Source organism: Eucalyptus grandis, chromosome 11 (assembly GCF_016545825.1).
Source record: "Eucalyptus grandis isolate ANBG69807.140 chromosome 11, ASM1654582v1, whole genome shotgun sequence".
Lineage (NCBI taxonomy): Eukaryota > Viridiplantae > Streptophyta > Magnoliopsida > Myrtales > Myrtaceae > Eucalyptus > Eucalyptus grandis.
Window position 1 is genome coordinate 24,639,071 of NC_052622.1, and position 17,977 is coordinate 24,657,047.

Sequence of the window (17,977 nt, forward strand, 5' to 3'; positions counted from 1 at the left end):
CTTCACATTTGAGAGGCTTGTATGGCCATTAACGAGGTTCGACCTCGCTAGATCATGAGGATCACCCAGCCCCGGCGAGGCCTGCCTAGCCATCGGTGAGGCTCGGCTGATGAGGGCCGGCCTCGCCGAGGGCTGGCGACACTTCGGTGAGGTCGCCGGCCCTCATTTGGCCGATCGTCGGTCCGATGACCGACCATTTGAAGAAGAAGAATAGGAGAGAGAAGGGGAAAAAAAGAAAAGAATAAAAAGGAAAAATAATAAAATTATTTAAAAATTAAAAGAAAATGATTTGGATTAGAAATTTTGAGCACGGTACCAAACATAATTCTATTCCAAAATCAAAATTTTGGATAGTTGCCAAACGGCTTAAAATACTTAGAAATTGTTCTCAATAACAAAATAAAAAAGAATCATTTTTTTATCAAAAATTGTTCCCGAAATAGAAGCGTTACCAAACGCACCATTAACATATCCTCTTCTCCCTTAATCTCTAATCCAAACATAGTGTAAAATGTACATCCTTCCCCTTTACTCTCTTTCCCCTCCGTTGCTCTCCTCTCACTACACCACATTTAAAAATTTGAGACGTAGAAATTTTACCTTTAGAAATCTATTTTATTTGCTTTTAAAAATTTAGTGGCAGAACAGAGAGAACTATAAAGAAAATATTGACGAATGACAAATGACATAGATAATCCATGAATTTTGGTTTAATGTACAATAGAGTCCATAAAATCTTTAATTTGTTTAATATTATCATTGAATCTTAGTCCAATGTATAATGTGGTTTTTGAATTTTTAATTTATTCAATGAAGTCCATAAACTTCTAATATATATTTAATTTAATTCCCGAATTATATGAAAATATCTAATATTATCTCTAATTTTAAATTAGTTGAAGAATTACATTGAATGTGTACCAAAATTTAAAAGACCATGTTGAATTGATTAAAAATTTAGGAATAATATTAAATATTAAGTTAAAGTTTATGAATTATATTAAATAAATTAAAAATTCAAATATCTCATTACACATTAGGTCACAATTTAGAAATGTAGATACCATTCGTGTTGTTATCCTTATTGAGAAAACTAACAGAAAATCCCTTAGAAAACAAAAGAAAAAAAAGGATCCATTGGCATTGGTCACTCCGATAGTCCCACCACAAAAAAGGGCAAAAAATCGTTACGCGCAGCGGCCCCGTCATTTCCTCACGCGCCTCTCGCTGGTCCCCTCCCCTCCCCTTCCCTTCCCTTCCCGTGCTGCGCATTGGTTCGCTCGCTCCCTCGCTCGCTGCGAATCGGGGGGGAACAAAGCGGAGCGAAAGGTTAGGGCACCGCTCCCCCTGATCCGATCCCGCCGTCCGTCCCCCCGCTTCACCGGCGCGTGGATCCCGGGCTCTCCCCGGAGCCGCCGGAGCCGAAGAGATGGGCGCCAACTCCCCGTCCTCCGATGCGGGCTTCGATCTCGACGGGCAGATCGCGCAGCTCATGCAGTGCAAGCCCCTCTCCGAGCAACAGGTCCGGTTCCGTTTCCGTTTCCGTTTCGTTCCCCACTCGCTTCTCGATGCGATTCGTTTTGCGCTTCGTCTTGCCTCGCCCCCGCCCCGGTGAGGATTCCGAGGCTGCGGATGATGCGGTTGGGATTTGGCGTGATTTGGGGTTTTGAGCGGATGCAGCGGTTGATTCCGCTGAATCTGTTTCGTGGCGGGATTGGCGATTCTCCGTTGGGGTCGGTCGATGTCGTGTCGAGTCGCAGGTGGATGAGCTGAGAATTAGTCTTGGACTGGGTGAGGAGGTTTCTGTTGCCAGTGGTTTGTTTAGCTGGGAAGGTTTACAGGAGAGAAATGGGCCCCTCACGTGACGAGGGTTTCTCGTGGGAGAGGAATGAGATAAAAAGGAGGAGGTAGATGCCGAAATGCAATTTGAAAGGGATTGGGAATTGGTATCGGATGTTTTGGTACTCCGCGTGTCGAAAGCGGAATTTTTCTGGTGGAGATGTTGTAATCGCCGCTTAGGTGATCTGGAGAGGGGGGTTTAACGGAGTTGGAGTAATAAATTTTATGTCTGAATTAATCTTAAATGACATAAATGCGATCATTTGGTTTTGAAGACTCGAAAAGGGTCTTTACTTAAGAATGAAGAGTCGTGTCATTCTACTCATGTGGGAATTTGTTTTACTTCAGAAAGCGATGGTAGATAGTTAATGTTGGGGGGCAAACCATCTTTGAGTTTTTGGAGTATATGTGAAATGTGATTCTCCCACTCTTTCCAGCTTAGATGTAGTAGTTGTGAAGGATTTGGTATGAGATCATACGAGATTTGTTCAAGCTCAAATATTTTGATAAACTGGGCTTTTGTTCTTAAGAAGCTTATCTTTGTCTAACTATGGATGCTTGTGGGGGTAATAAAGAGGCCACTGCAAGGCTAAATTGTGCTTAGCACCAAATCCATCCATTCCATTCTTAGCCTTCATTCTTTAATAACCCTGTTCTGTAAATTAGCACACAATGGTGCAATTTATCTCCGACAGTTGGGGGCAGGGTTATCATAATCAATTTCGGAGTGCAAAGCTTGTCTTTTGCTCTTCAATGACTGCTTTCTTATAATAGGAATCATAGTGCAGTTCGTTTTCAACAGTATTGTTTATAAATGTATGAAGTGGTGTGGAATGAAAATGATACACCCATAAACTTGAGGATTTCTTGCATGTGAAAACTGAAGCTCGAAAGTTGGACCAGCATTAAGCAGATTCTGTTATTGTACATTTATATTTTATGCTGATGTCGAGGTTTGCTGACTGCTAGTAATTTTGAATTACTTGCTGGTTGTAGAGTGCTCACTTCGTCCATCAGTCCTTCTCTCCATAAGCATCATTCTCACTATGTGCAACAAGCACACAACATGAACATGTGCTTGCCTGAAGGGTGTGTGCATATTGTTTGCATACACTTGGACATCTATATCCGGGAGACTTTTATTATTTTATTAAGTTCTATGAATTGCCAAAAACAGCTAATAAGTCCCGTCCTCTTCCACCTTTCCTTTCCTGTTTGATTTAACAAAAATGATAATAATATTTGATTTAACTATGATGTAGGTTAAAGCTTTATGTGAGAAGGCTAAAGAGATACTGATGGAAGAGAGCAACGTCCAGGTAAAATAATTATATATCTTGTTCAATTTTTCGTTTGTTGAAGTTCGCTCCTGTGACTGACATCTTTCTATATTTTTTGTGTGTGTTTCCTCTAGTCTAGGATATAGCTAACTTTCTTAACCTAGTAACTGTTCTGTACAAGCAGGAAAAGAAACAGAATTGCTTTTGATAAGATAATAAGAAAGTATCCTGGTCATTGAGAACATAGTTTAAGATTTGAAGATCGTTTACAGCATGAACCACATGCCCAATTTAAAGTTATGTACACTTGTATGCTGAATGTCCTCGAATTCACTAAAGCCAACTAACTGGACTGGCCTTCCTCTATAGTTTAGTGTTTTTATTAGATTAAACACCAAAATGCCTGCCCATTTTGAGCTTTTGAATGGAATTGGCATGACCAATAAATCCAAACTTTTGGCAACTCAAAGGATTTGATCGCACAGTGCATTTGAAATTGTGAAATAGGTAGCCAGTTATCCATGTGAATGATTCAGACACTGTGGTGTACCCTCGGTGATAATCCTTTATTTCAACTATTTTTAGTATGATAGCTTTCAAGCTCTCTCAGTGTTTCTATTCATGCACCTTTAAAGTTAAAACTATTTATTACTTGAGTCAGTGGAAAAACCATTCATCTGCCAATTAAAATGTTCTCCTATTTTCCCAGATATTCAGTAATTGTTTTCCTTTCAAAACCTTGGACTGATCAGTTTAAGAGATAATATAGTAAGTTAGCATGTACCTAGAGCATAAGAAAGCTGCTTTCATCATTGGAAGTGATCACTGAGGTTTTCATGACTGTTCTACTTGATCTTCTTTAGTTTACCATTCTCATATAAGTAGCTGCTAGTTCTTGCTCTGCACTATGGTAGGAGAAGATATGTGATGACATTGGTTTTCCTTAATTGATTGTTATTCTGTATACTTATATGCAGCCTGTAAAAAGCCCCGTAACAATTTGTGGTGACATCCATGGGCAGTTTCATGATCTTGCTGAACTTTTTCGAATTGGGGGAGAGGTAATAATTGTTACTTAACCTATTTTTTATGAATTGACAGTTTGAGCATTAAAATCTCTCGTACCGGCAGAGATAATTTTTTTCATAATCTTTAGAAGTTGAAGATGAGCCTCCAAAAGTCATGGAGACAAATCTCATAGTTCCTGTGCTTTTGTGATGTATAATATCTGTGTTAAAATCTTAAAGTTTTGCATAGATTTTCTGTGGGATATATTTCTTGATTAGATGACTTGTGAATCTATTAATCTTTTTTTCTTTTTCATTGACAGTGTCCAGATACCAATTACTTGTTCATGGGTGATTATGTGGACCGTGGATATTATTCTGTCGAAACTGTAACAGTAAGTATTAGTTGGTTTTAATTGTGTATTAGACATTTGTTTGGAATTCTGCAACAAGCATAAATATTATTATATAAGACTAAGATATAATGTGATTTGTCGCGAACAAACTTGGGCATAATTCTGCCAAAAACTGGTCATGTTGCAATGGAATGTCAGTGGCTTATTATCTGCCTATGGGAAGGATATGAAGATTTCTTAGTTACATGAATCTGCACATATATGTTTATCCAGTCGTTGGTCTGGAAGTTACTGGGAGTTTGGTGGTTTAACTTTGGGCGAGAGCTTAATGTGTTGTTAAATGGGTATATGGTGAAAATATGTACACATTAGGGAGTCATTTGGTGAAAGATTTTGTAGTTTATAGTTTTTCCTTTCAAGTCATGATTGCTGTATTGCCCCTTATTTCTTGTCTTATTTTTATTTTACTTGCCCACAAATAAAAGAACTGTCTAAAAAGCAAAGTCAGATCACTATGGTTAAAAGTTGGTGATGTCTCTGAAGATCACATTGTGTTGCCGGAGAAAGGGACTTGTGACGGGCAGATTAAAGTTGCCTCTTTTTCATACTTAAATAGTGAGTTTGTGATGCAATACGAGGGTTCAAGCCTTAACGAGGGGATAAAAGGACTCTGAGTGCTTGCCGACTGAGAAAGCTGGTTGCTGAAATTGCTAAAAACATATTAAAATGTTAAAATAATTCTTGTAAACAAAGATGGTAAAATAAGGATCTTTGATTTCAGATTGTTTACTTCAGACATGGGAGCTCGAAGTTGGAGTTATGGATTTTAAGGTGTTAGAAGTATTAACAAAGAAAGAGGTTCAGAGCCATTCAACTTGAGAAGTATTTTATTCAGTCAACACGACCTCTGGGAAGAACCATACCTTTCAGATTACTTTCTAGTTGGTAGACGGATTTGAGGGACAGGAAGGATGGAGTGAGGGATGGATAAAAGGATTTTGCTCGGATGGATTTTCACATTAGGAAGGTATTTGGTTTGCCAGGGAAGGAGATCTATGCTTCTCTTTTTCTATGAAAGGAAAACAATTCACACAGTTATCCTGGTGGAAAAGGACTGCATTGACATGTCAACATTCACACGTCCCTTAATACCAGCCCCACATTTGAATAACAATTGAACTTTTTTGTACCAATGGCAATTAAGTTTGCATTCTTATACTATGTCTATTTTACTCTATATCTGCTTAATGGTTGTCGGATTTTCCATTCAACAATCTATGGAATTTTCCGAGCCATTGTTCCCAACTCATCACTATAGACTCAATCAACTGTTTGTGCAAAAATAATAAGTCAGTGGAAATTGAATTATACCCTAAAAGGAAATGATGAGCATCCTGAGGTGTGAGCTTTGCATGGAAAAAGCATTCATCTCCAAGTTGTTTTCAGTTTCTTGTTGTTTTAAGATTTCTTGACGGTTTTCCCGTATCGTTTGTAACATTTGGTCATTTCATTTATCCAGCTATTAGTGGCCTTGAAAGTACGATATCCTCAGCGAATTACTATCCTTAGAGGGAATCATGAAAGTCGTCAGGTAATGCTTTCCATTATTATGCTATTCACCTCTTGTTGTCTTGCTGTCCTTCCTCTCCAACCTGTGCAACATGCTGGAGCTGGACTAGACAACTGCTCATATTAAGTATTGTTTTTGGAAAGTTTCTCCCTTCCCTCATGGAATCAGTTTATTACCTGAGATATCAGTGATTGCAAAGCAAAGCAACGATTCTCGTTGCTTGACCTTCCTATTGACTTTGATATCCGTCTGATGCAGGTTACGCCGTTCTTCTTCACAGTTCGTTTTGGAATTACCCGTTATACGTCTAAATCGTATATTGCTTTGTGAATCTTGCCCAGAGATGTTTTGTACCATTCAACTCATTAATTTTTTCCCCTTTTGGCAGATTACTCAAGTTTATGGTTTTTATGATGAATGCTTAAGGAAGTGAGTTCTCTATGCTAGTGTTCTTCTTTAAGATATCTTAAACTGTGTATTTTTGACATTGGTTTGTACGGTTGCAGCGATCTATCTATGATTGCTTTGATCTTCACTTCATTCCCTCGGTCTTCATCATACTTCATTCCCTCGGTCTTCATCATAGTCTACATATGTAAATAAGGGGCAATGTCAAATCCAAAAATGAAGAGAAGTTTCTTTTTTATAATTTTTTTAACTGTCCTTTTATTTTTAATGATCCCTCTGCACATCTTGGTTCATCTAATGCCTTGAGACCAGAATGTGGCTTATAACTCTGCCATTGTGCAGATATGTTTAGCTGGAAAAATGTTGTGACTCAGTCTAGTAGTTTTGTTCCCTACATCATTGGGACCCTACCAAAGCTGGTTTAGTAATGTCTACCTCAAAAAGGATCATGTCATGTCTCTTGGGGCATTTATTTCCCCAGAAAATATATGGAATATCACGATTTGGTTGCTAAAGTTGGGGGTTTGTGACACATAAGAAGTTCCTAACTTCTGGATTCTGGGACCTAGTAGTGGTGCAGGAATTCCCCTAGATATGGGCTACATAGGTTTGAACAGTCACTTGATGCGACTTAGCAACTCATCCTGTGGTATGGACCTTCCTTTTCAGGAATGGATGGCATATCACGTTTCCTAAAGACTTGTTGATATAAAATGGCAATTGGCGTTTTTCATTAGCTATTTCATGACATGAGCTGTTGAAATGAATAGATCCTTCATTGCGGTGTCATGGTCTCATATTTTTATTAGCTATGCTGTTTCTTGTTTCTTCTGTAGATGAACTTGTGACAATGTTTCTTTCTGCTGATTCACTTGCAGGTATGGAAATGCTAATGTTTGGAAGATATTTACAGATCTGTTTGACTATTTTCCACTGACAGCATTGGTGAGAAGATCCTTTTAGTCACAGCTGTTAATAGTCGATATTAGGTCACAACTCTGATTAAATTAGGTCATAGCTCTGATTAAATTGAGATAAACTAACATAATTTCATAAACAGATATTTGCTGACCAAAGAGATGTCACTAAGCAGTTGTTTAGTTGCTGGACTTAGTCTAGGAGAAGGTTGTTAATTAATGGTTGAAAGGCCTTGTCCATCAAACCTGGTCAATCATTTGTTTGCTGGAGAATTCTGTGAAAAGAAAATATTCTTTGGCATACTTCGTCTCCTTTAGTGTCATACTTAGGATAATCCCTGGAAGAATGGCCTCTTTTCCTTTTTGTTCCCTGAAGCAGTATGTACAACAGTCGTGGCAAATCACTCAAGTTGGTTCACACACTGGTATTTTGTCAATAAAACTTTAGTTAATGCATGCTTTAATGTCCTTACCATTGAGTTTGATTGCGGGGTTTTTGGGTTTGGGCTCCAGCTTTAGTGGCTAGATTATATTGGAGAAACGAGGAAAGTGGTAATATTGCTTACACTAATGGCTTTTTTGAAATCGTGAATGATTGACTATATAAGGCCATTAACCCACTTATGCCTTTCACCTTTTCTTATTTAGGTTGAGTCAGAGATTTTTTGCCTGCATGGCGGATTATCTCCTTCAATTGAAACTCTTGACAGCATTAGGAACTTTGATCGCGTTCAAGAGGTACCTCATGAAGGACCGATGTGTGATCTACTATGGTCAGATCCTGATGATCGATGTGGTTGGGGCATTTCACCTCGGGGTGCTGGTTATACTTTTGGCCAGGTCATTGTGTGAGATTTCTCAGTTGTGAGGTTGAATTGCTGTGTACTTTCTTCTCTGTGATTGTTGTTTCTGATCTTTGTTTTCAATTACGCAGGATATATCTGAACAATTCAATCACACAAACAACTTAAAGCTGATTGCTAGAGCTCATCAGCTGGTCATGGATGGATTTAACTGGGCACATGTAATTATTTTTCTTGTAAATTTGTCATTGTGGTTTTCTGTTCATCCTTTGTACTTGAAATAGAGATTTGAGAAAGCTAGAATGGGAGCTGTTTTCCGAACAGATATGTGCTTGTTTTAAGATAGCTCTAAAATAAGGCTTTCATCAACATTACTTTTTAAAATTTGAGAAACTTAAGTGAACCACATTCAGGCCTAAGCTACTCGATGGTAAAACATTTGGCCTTTTGCACACAAACCATTTTGCACAATGTATGCGTAATCTGCAAGTTGTTTTGTTGTTTTGACTTAAAAAAGGTTGTCTTAGGGTAATAATTTGCAGAACAATCTAAAAGACCAGCAAACTCTTCTGTTTTTTCTTCTTGGGACAGGAACAAAAGGTTGTGACTATATTTAGTGCACCTAACTATTGTTATCGCTGTGGGAACATGGCTTCCATCTTGGAAGTTGATGACTTCAAGGGCCACACATTTATACAGGTATTTCTTTGTTCTTTTAATACACTTATTTCATACTACTCTTTCCATAACAATTGTACTTTGAGATGTGAATAATGTGGAAATGTTTAGTTCGATCTATGCATTGTGATTTTGTTTTGCTTGTTTGGCAGTTCGAGCCAGCTCCTAGGAGAGGAGAACCAGATGTCACCCGCAGAACACCTGATTACTTCCTCTGAAGTCACTCCACTGTGTAACTGATTTTTTACTCATGCCTTTCCACGGAGTGTCTGGAGGCCGTTGATCCTGCTGGGAGCTAGGTCAGGTTGCAAATTCTTAAGTTCTCCCTTCGCATTAGCAGGCGTTGCTCTTACCATATGAACTATTTATGATATGATAACACAGCAGGTTTGCTTAACTGGCTATCTTGGGTCAGTGTATAAGGAACAGGTTGAAGATGTGGATAGTAAGTGTGTAATTTGTTATGGCTTTCTAAGTTTTGCTCAATGCAATCTATTGTTAAGTTATAGGATTGAGTGAACCCTGTGAATAGTAAATGTGTCTCACTTTTGTAGTTCATTTACTAGAGCAGTGGGTTGTCGTGATCAAAACATGAATTTGTCGAGAACTCCTAATTTTATGCAGTTGTTTTCACCTTTACTTTATTTAAAATGCTATTTTGGTTCTTTTGGAGAGGTTTGTTTAAAATCTTAGGGCTTCAGTTAAGATTATCATTTGCTTTCTGCATTGTCTTTGTATCTGAAAGGTAAATTGCAATTCGAGTCTTTAATACGATAAACTCTTAAAGTTTGAAAGTTCAGAATTGCACTGTCAAAAAGGATTTATTAGCTCTTCCATAATCGTATGCTGGACACGAGAAGGAAATTTCTTTGCTAAATGGAGATCAAAATGAATTGCAACGCTGGTCCCTCGTAGCAGCGCTGCTTCGCCTTTAAGCTGATCCTTTGGGTTTATTAAACATCAAGAAAGAATTGGAAACCTACATCCATCCCCAATTAGGACGAGGTTATATCTTTTCTAGGCAGAGTCCAATTAGATTTCTCCTGGGAAAAAAAAGTGTCAAGTAGATTCAAAATCAAGTTTGATCCTCGAAAATTAATCTCAGGATTCAGTAAGGCGAGCAAATCCTCACATAACAGTACTTTTCTTTGAGGGGTTTGGAAAGAAGAGCCAAAGCAAAACTTCGGGAAGCCTGCCTTCCCTCGAATGTGATTCACAGCATATGAAATGATACGAAAGAATGAAAAAACGAACTGCAACGTGGATAATCACCGTGACAGTCGAAACTTTTCCTTTTCTGGGCCACATGACGATCTGCTTGCCATCTTAATATGTTCGCCTCCCCCTCCTCCCCCTTTCGTGCAAATTTCTCAAGGTAAGTAACTAAAAGGATAGGGAGATGTTGCTAAGGTAAGACCCATTATCGAAAAGATGTGATGCAATAGTTAATAGAGATGGCTATGTACACAAAAATTAGCATGAGTTACTAGAAAAAATGGATGGGTTTTCATTACTAAGCTCCATACATATGATTTACACTCTAAATCTCATACTGGTAAGATCCTCGTAGGTGAGCTCATACATATTATATATGTATGTATATACAAAATTCAACATCACATTAAGCATTACAACCCCAAATAAGAGAAGAGAGAAGGAACCAGATCCACAACAGACCAGGCAAGGCCTGCGTATTGAAGAAACCTGATCCCTGTATCTACGTCGAATGACTGCTGGTGGCCGTAAAAGAATAGCTTTTGCAAATAGCCGGATTGCTTGATCTCGTCTGACTTTTTGAGAGTGACCGATCCATTTAGAGCTGGGATGTAGCTAGTCGATCTGATCGGTATGCTCAGCATGTTCGAGACCATGGGAAGTGTCCATTTGGCGAGGGCCTTGCTGCAGAATTTCACCAGTAGTATTGTCGGTATTCCCACGAGCACTCTTCCCAGAAGCGCCGCGAGTGATAGTTGTGGTGTAAATATCCTCGGAACAGCTTCATGGTGGAATTGACTATATGTCTGTTGGACGCCGGCAATCTGCACCAAAACTATTTCATTAGCTCATGTACAACAAAACAATGATCGAGACCCGGGAAAAATGACATCTCAATCCTGGCAATAAACCATAAGACCCAGAATGTAACATAGGGGACAGAAATATAGGACAAACACATATACATGAGAGATCTACAAAGACAGATACATAGGTGATTCTTTTCTCTTACTGAATATGAATTGTGCAAAATGACAAACGATGTTGTCGGGCTTCCCAAAGCATGCCATCTTCTTTTTATTTTATTTTATTTCTTTGGATGATGGGCAAGCAGGGGGAAGAGAAGGGAAGGTAGGAATTGATCATCCACGAGGATACTCTATTCGTACTGATTTTGTCTCTTACCCAGTGCAATTAGGTTCTGCTTTTTTAGGATACTGTATTTGCCAGGATAGAAGTATACAGGGAAGTTATCTGTTCAAAACCCAACAATTTGCGAACTTTCCCCTGTGAGGTTTCGCACACCTTCCTCGGCCAAGTGAATAATAAACCTATGATGGCCCACCAATATTTTCAGGTACTCCTAGGGGAATGAACTTTCCTAACATCAGCAGGATAGCTAATCTACAGCTGCAGCTTGACGTACTCTGAAGTAGACTTTTGACAAATTGAAAGCCCAGTTAAGGAAGCTACAACTAAGGGCAGCATCCGTGAACATCCAACAAAGACAAAGGGGAGTAATTTTGTTGGAAGCATGCTTTCCCTTTCCTCTGAATATCCATCTCAGCAGGTTAACTCTGAAGAACATATGCCTGAGGTTTCAGAGATTTAAGAATGGCTGTGACTTCTAAAGAAAGAACATACCTTTACATCAACCTTTTTTGGCCAAGGGGGGATAATCTTATGGAGTATCAAGTCAAAAGCTCTTAAATGGTTTAACATGAGTCATTCAACCGACATTATGAATATCCACAATCTCAATCTGGGTACCTCATCTTATGCTTGACTAATACTAGGAAGGACATAATCTCCAATACATTTCAGAGATTTAAAATGTCTTGCGTGCTCACAAGTCACACCCAAGGCTCATGAATCCAAGTAATATTGATGTCAACATTGTGCAGGAAATGTGGTATCCTAGTGCAGTGACTGCCACAGATTAGCAAAACTTGAAACAAAACTGAAGCAGCATTTCGATCTCAAATAACGATGAAGACTTACAATTCCCAGGGCAACACCATTGAAGGCTGTGTGGAACTCGAAACTCGGAGTTGGAAGTTCAGGAGTTGGATAAGCAAAAAGCAACAAGAAGCTAAGGGTTGTCCAGAAATAAGTTACTGCAGAGGCAAGACAGACAACTATGAGGAGCATGAAACTTTAAAAATCCCCACTTAACATGTGAAGTAATACCCACTCATTATCCAAGTTGCTCGTGTGTAAGGCTATCGACATGAATGATAGTATAACAAGAGAGATCACGATTGGTCTTTCCCACTAATTTTTTTTTCCATCATTACTACTATAAAGGGATAGATCACCGGTTGGTCTCTCCCACACAAAGCAATATTTTCTATACTATTACCATCATAAAGGGGCGAGATTAGTGGTTGGTTCCTCCTACTAATTATAATTGTTTATTCTTAACCACCACCTATTAAAGTTCATATTCACCCTCCCCACCACCCCCCCAAAAAAAAAGTCATATTTCGATAGTTTTCATTTCTTTAAATCTGTAGTAGTTCCTCTCCATAAGCCATCATCCTAACATCATTTTTCAGGAGGATTGAATCAAAACTTTTTAGCTTAAAACATAAGCATATCGACTGGTGGAGGTTCTTCCATTAGAGAAGCAGATAATGAATGTAAACTATCAACCAAGAATCCTCAATCTGGTTCCAAACAAGCCTCATGAGAGTTTGTACAACAAATATAACAACGAAATTTCTGGAGTACTATCCCCAGTGTTCCATTTCAACATCTGTCAATCCATCGACCAGTCATTACATTAAGCATCATACATACAGAAAGCAACAATATGCTCAACAAATCCAAGTTTTTTCAGGAATTCATGCTATTTTATGTGGGCAATAGACATGAAGCCATGCACAGGTTTGAATTGATAAAAGTAGCAAGAGGAAAGACGCACCATTCTGTCCTGAGACTATAAAACTGTCAACATAATCGTGGACTGTTAGCCAAAATGCAAGGATCACCAAGCCCATAATGAGGCCGCCTATGATATCAATCAAACTGTGCATGCCGAGGTATATTCTTCCTACCATGGAAAAACCAGATGTCAACTTAATTATAAGATAAATAACGAGGTTCTAATAAGCATGCGCAATTATGTTTTATCCATTGCGCAATGCCATAATGAATTAATGACAAAAGACCACGACCATAAATGGGCAGGGAAATAAAATACTTGATGTCAATTTCTTTTACCACTATACTATTTCTACTGAGGATGAACCATCAGCCAATTTTTCCTGCTATCTCAATTGTCAGTAAAATTTTGGGTTTCAGCGTGTTAATAGAGGAAAGGAAGACATAAATGTGGGATGTTTTGGGAGCAGTTATTTGGCAGGAGCCTTTCCCCAATCTTTTGCCACAACTTTAGCAATGAGTTAATTGATAAGCTGCAAGATAAGAAAGAGATTGATGTTCTTTTACATCTTTAACCTTATCCGTTGTTCATGTTTTCATTTAGAAAGCGATAATTTGGGAAGCCAAATCGAGACCAACTCCCCAAGCTCTCCCTTAAATTGATAGTAATGATGATGCAACATACCCAAGCCAACAAGCCCAACAAGCAAACAAACGACTGCAAAACCAGCAAATGCTATTAAAGCATCCCTGCTTTGGATATAAGACAGGACATAGTGCAATAGATATCTGCAAAGCCACCGTAGAAGAGATGAGAGTCAGTGTATTTACAATATGCATTGATACAGCTATATTTGTACTTCAGAGGAAAAAGACAAACAATACAAGATCACTTTTCATGGCTTAGTCTACCATAGGCAATCTACCAACAAATGTTCACTTAAACAGAAAAAAAGTGCCATCATACTGCAATGTACCATCACATCCCTGTAGTTTTATTAGCTAATACAGCATATGAGAGGGTAGATTAAAGGATGATGATTGTCATCTTTGCTGTTATTTATAATTGGTAGTAGGAAAATTACTATGTGGAGGTTTACTTTAGGTCTATTTCCTGTTATACCATTGTCATGTGAGTGGGGAAGTTGTAAGAGCAGATATTAGTTCATTTCTTTTGCTATTTTCCTTAACAAATGAAATACAGAACAATATTCTCTCTCAACTCACTATCCCTTCTTCTTCATTTTCTTCTTCTTTTTCTTCACATCTATTCTCTTCTCATCTATATCTAAATTCTTATTGCAACCTCAATTTTCTTCTCATCACTCTCTACATTTTCTTAGTTCAATACATGTGCTTCAGATATGGCAACAGAGTATTTAACTTGAAAGCTCCACATCAATATGAATGCCTCATGACTATTGCCTGCATGACTGCATCAAACAGGTTATGATGCCCTACAAACAACATTATCAATTTTTGTTCCAGGGTCAAAATTCTAAGCCTCAACACCCCTCTAGAAAGATAAAAAAACCATAATGTCTGCTTCTAGTTAACAAATCGATCATAAAACAATTCCATGCACAAAATGAAATGAGGATTCTTGTGAAAAGAGATGACAATGTCATACCCGGATAAGCAAACTGTGTTGAGCGTGTGAGAAGAAGGCAATCCATACTCCATTGCATTCTCTTCTTCATCCTTTGTCGCCGTTACTCTCCTAACAGGGGGGCAACTTGGCCTTGGGGCTGATACCACATCCTATGCAACACAAACAAGAGCTCAGCAAAAGAAAGACAGTGCCCCGCATTTTCTTGCCCTGCATTTTTCTTTTTATTCATCATCAAACATACACTCACCACTTAAATTAAACAGGGACAATGTAAAGTCACCAAGTAATGGAAAATAGAGTACCTTGACGCAGTTGCCCATGTAATCACAGAAAGCCATCAGAAGGGTCATCTGCCTCGCCAATTTGCCATGACCGCTCTTCAAAAAGAAAATATCCAAAAGCCAAGCCATCATCAATATTCAAGTAATGCAGCCACTCAAATTACTCTATAGATATACAGAGAAAACCACTTCTGTAGCTATGTGTCTAATTTCCACAGGGAGAGAGAGAGAGAGAGAGAGAGAGAGAGAGAGAGAGAGAGTACCCAGAAAAGCACAGGTAGAAAGGCAGTGTAAAAAGGCACAGAAACGACACAGGACAACCCGGAGAACAAAGCATCCAACGCCCTGTGCCGGAACCTCTGCAGGGACAAAATAAATAAATAAATAAAAGGGGGTAAGAAAACGGAGTCAGATTAAAGCAAACCTCAATTCTCATTCACTAAACTAGTACTTCCACATATGTTCCATTCAATTCTCTCTCTAATTTCTTTGCCTCTCCATATCCCAGACCTGGATCTGGAGGATGAGAGGAACTCCCACATCCACATGGTGGGCAACCCAGGGTTGGAGCAGAGATCTGAGAGCTGGCGTCACATTGCAGTACGAAGACACCAAGATCCAGCACACGATCCCACAGAGAGTCCCAGCTTGCCAAAGTGCTATGCTCTCCATCCCTCCCTCTCCCTCTCTCTCTCTCCTCTTCTCCTCTCTCTCTCTCTCTCTCTCTGGCTTAATTCCCACTTCCAGAAGAGGGGAGGGGAGATGTTCAAGGCAAGCTGAGACAGACCCAGAAGTTGAAAATCCGTTGGCAGCACTCGGGAGGGAGAAAGGGAGAGCCTTGGACTCTGGAGGAGAGACGCAGCAGGGGTAGAATTTTCTTCCTCAGAGAAATTTCTCGTTGAAAATTCTGCGGTGTGTCGGAGTGGTCGGACGGCTTTTCCAATTTTTCATTATTTATTTTGGAATTTTTTGCTTCTCTGACTTCTTCTCTCTTATTTATTTATTTATTAATTATTATTTTAATTTTTTTCTAAGATTACACCGCGGGCTTAGTTGGACCTGGGTGGCGCCTGGTGGAGAATTGGCCGCCACAAGAATCGGAACTTTCCATGTTCTCTCTCCATCTTGACAACCACCGGAATAAATAAAGGATAAAAGAAAAGGAAAAAGAAATTCATTTAATTTAATACTAATTTAGTTATTTTACTAATATTTTATTTCATCACGAGATATAGTCTGTATTCAAACGGGTCAAAAAGTAAAGTTGGCCAAAAAAGATCCCACCAAAAAAACAAAAAAGTTGGCCAAAAGACAATTTTTATAAATAGATTGATTGCGATATATTTTGGCACCAAATCACGGAGAAATTTCAACGAGAAGGGGCCGAGCTCCGAAGAATTTGGTTAGAGATAATTATTTTATGATAATATCAATTAATATGACAATAAAATATTTGATAAGGACAGTTGATTTTTTTTTTTTGGGTAATTTCGATATCCAAGTATAAGTTCTTGATAATGATATGAATAGAGAGGCCCTTATATTATACTAAAATTTCGTGAATATTATTAAAACGACACAAAGAAAAAAAGGTTTTGAAGTGGCAATATGCAACGGGGTATCGTTATTTGAATCAAAGCTAATTGCTTAATTCGCATTTACATTCCCTTAGTCTTTCAAAATGAATTTCAATCCATAACACACGCTTATGGTCATTGGAATTTGTTTGGTTCATGCTTAAGGGGGAGTATAAAATTATCGAGGAAAAAAATTAACCTAAACCAAGGTTAAAAAAAATTAAAAGTAATATTGAGCAGGCGCATGCGCAATGCGTACGTGCTTACATATGTGCTTAGCAATAAGTATAGCTTACAACAACGCATTTAAATAATATACTTGTGCATTATCTATAACATCATAAGGGGAAAAAGGGGGTCCTAATTTCGAGGAGAGGAACCCTTCATATTCCACTTTTGACCTTGGTGAATTACTGGTGTATTAAAGATATGGAAGGGAGAAAAATACAAATTAGCACGAAATGAAAAACCCACAAATTTATAATTCAAACAAATCGAATCGAGTTGTAATATGACAATTATGTTAAAAACTATTTCACAGCTAATTTCGTTACAGTAGTCTTCCATATATTCAACGTTCCTTTATATCGGCACATAAGATATATCTTATTCACTATCTTGATTAAAAAACCAAAAATAGATGGAATGCATTTTGCTAGCAAAAGCTAAATAAAATCCTTACAGTTCTATTATTGTTTCTCTTAAGTCTGATTATATATATTCTATACTCACACGAATATGGGCTCAAATGACATAATTTACATTTTAATTATACTAAAACTCCGTTTGTTCCGCATAAGATGAATAATTTTAAAAATATTTTCCTAAAAATTATCGCTTATATTGCCTTAAATAATTATGTTACATTACCAACAATAATTTATGTCCAAACATTTTCTCGGGTGATGAAAATATTTTTCGTTTATTTATTTTTATAAGTAAAACGACCAATCATTTTTAGGAAAATATTTTTCAAGTCATTCTTTTTCGTAGAACAAACATAACCCATAATTCTTATTTAAAAAAATAATAATTCAAACACAATATATTTCTTTGATTACTAGCAACCTCGATTATCTTTCCATTAGTATGATCAAAATAAAAAAGATCGATTGTAACGTTCACTCTTCCATCGCGTGTGCGTGCACGTTAGTAGTATGATCAGAATAACCCATAAATGAAAAGTAGACCAGCAGCAGAACACAGGCCTTTCATTTAAAATCCTCAAAGTTCGAACATGCCTAAAAATCGCAGCCAATGGCAGAGAATAATTAGGCATGCATCAGAGCGTGCCAGTTAAAAGCAATCTAGTATTGCAAAAGCGATGTGACAGGGAACATTAGCATATCAGGCAGACTCTTACCTTATCGATTTGAATTACTCAAGTGAAAAGCGAGAATATTTGAATTTGTTATACGGCACAGACTTTGAAGGCATAAATGATAACTATTCTGCTTAAAAATTAATTTCTGAAAAAGAAATAAAATTTTCTATTACTAGTCTTGGATGAGTTTTAAAGAAAAATATGTATTTGATAAAGATATAAAG

General features: G+C 37.9%; 2 protein-coding genes across 3 annotated transcripts; one reads left to right on the forward strand and one right to left on the reverse strand.

Moving 5' to 3' along the window:
- The first annotated feature begins 1,237 nt into the window (after positions 1-1,237).
- Positions 1,238-9,502, forward strand: LOC104425519 (serine/threonine-protein phosphatase PP2A-4 catalytic subunit). Of its 2 annotated transcripts, XR_001982472.2 has the most exons (12): positions 1,238-1,522; positions 3,102-3,158; positions 4,097-4,180; positions 4,450-4,521; positions 6,002-6,073; positions 6,441-6,481; positions 7,339-7,405; positions 8,026-8,217; positions 8,312-8,401; positions 8,772-8,879; positions 9,011-9,157; positions 9,246-9,502. XR_001982472.2 is itself a non-coding variant. In XM_010038220.3 (11 exons), the coding sequence occupies exons 1-11, from the start codon at positions 1,430-1,432 to the stop codon at positions 9,074-9,076; spliced, it is 942 nt and encodes a 313-aa protein (XP_010036522.1). In that variant the 5' UTR covers positions 1,239-1,429; the 3' UTR covers positions 9,077-9,502. The 2 variants fall into 2 exon arrangements, 1 of the variants encoding a protein (XP_010036522.1); XM_010038220.3 differs by having other exon boundaries at positions 1,239-1,522; positions 9,011-9,502.
- Positions 9,503-10,341: 839 nt separating this feature from the next.
- On the reverse strand, positions 10,342-15,796 carry LOC104425520 (lipid phosphate phosphatase delta). Its single transcript, XM_010038221.2, has 8 exons — positions 15,363-15,796; positions 15,116-15,211; positions 14,874-14,948; positions 14,590-14,720; positions 13,645-13,748; positions 13,000-13,128; positions 12,075-12,190; positions 10,342-10,897 (listed from the first exon to the last, which is right to left on the reverse strand). Exons 1-8 carry the CDS (start codon positions 15,522-15,524, stop codon positions 10,487-10,489), a joined length of 1,224 nt encoding a protein of 407 aa, XP_010036523.1. The 5' UTR covers positions 15,525-15,796; the 3' UTR covers positions 10,342-10,486.
- Positions 15,797-17,977: the final 2,181 nt, after the last annotated feature.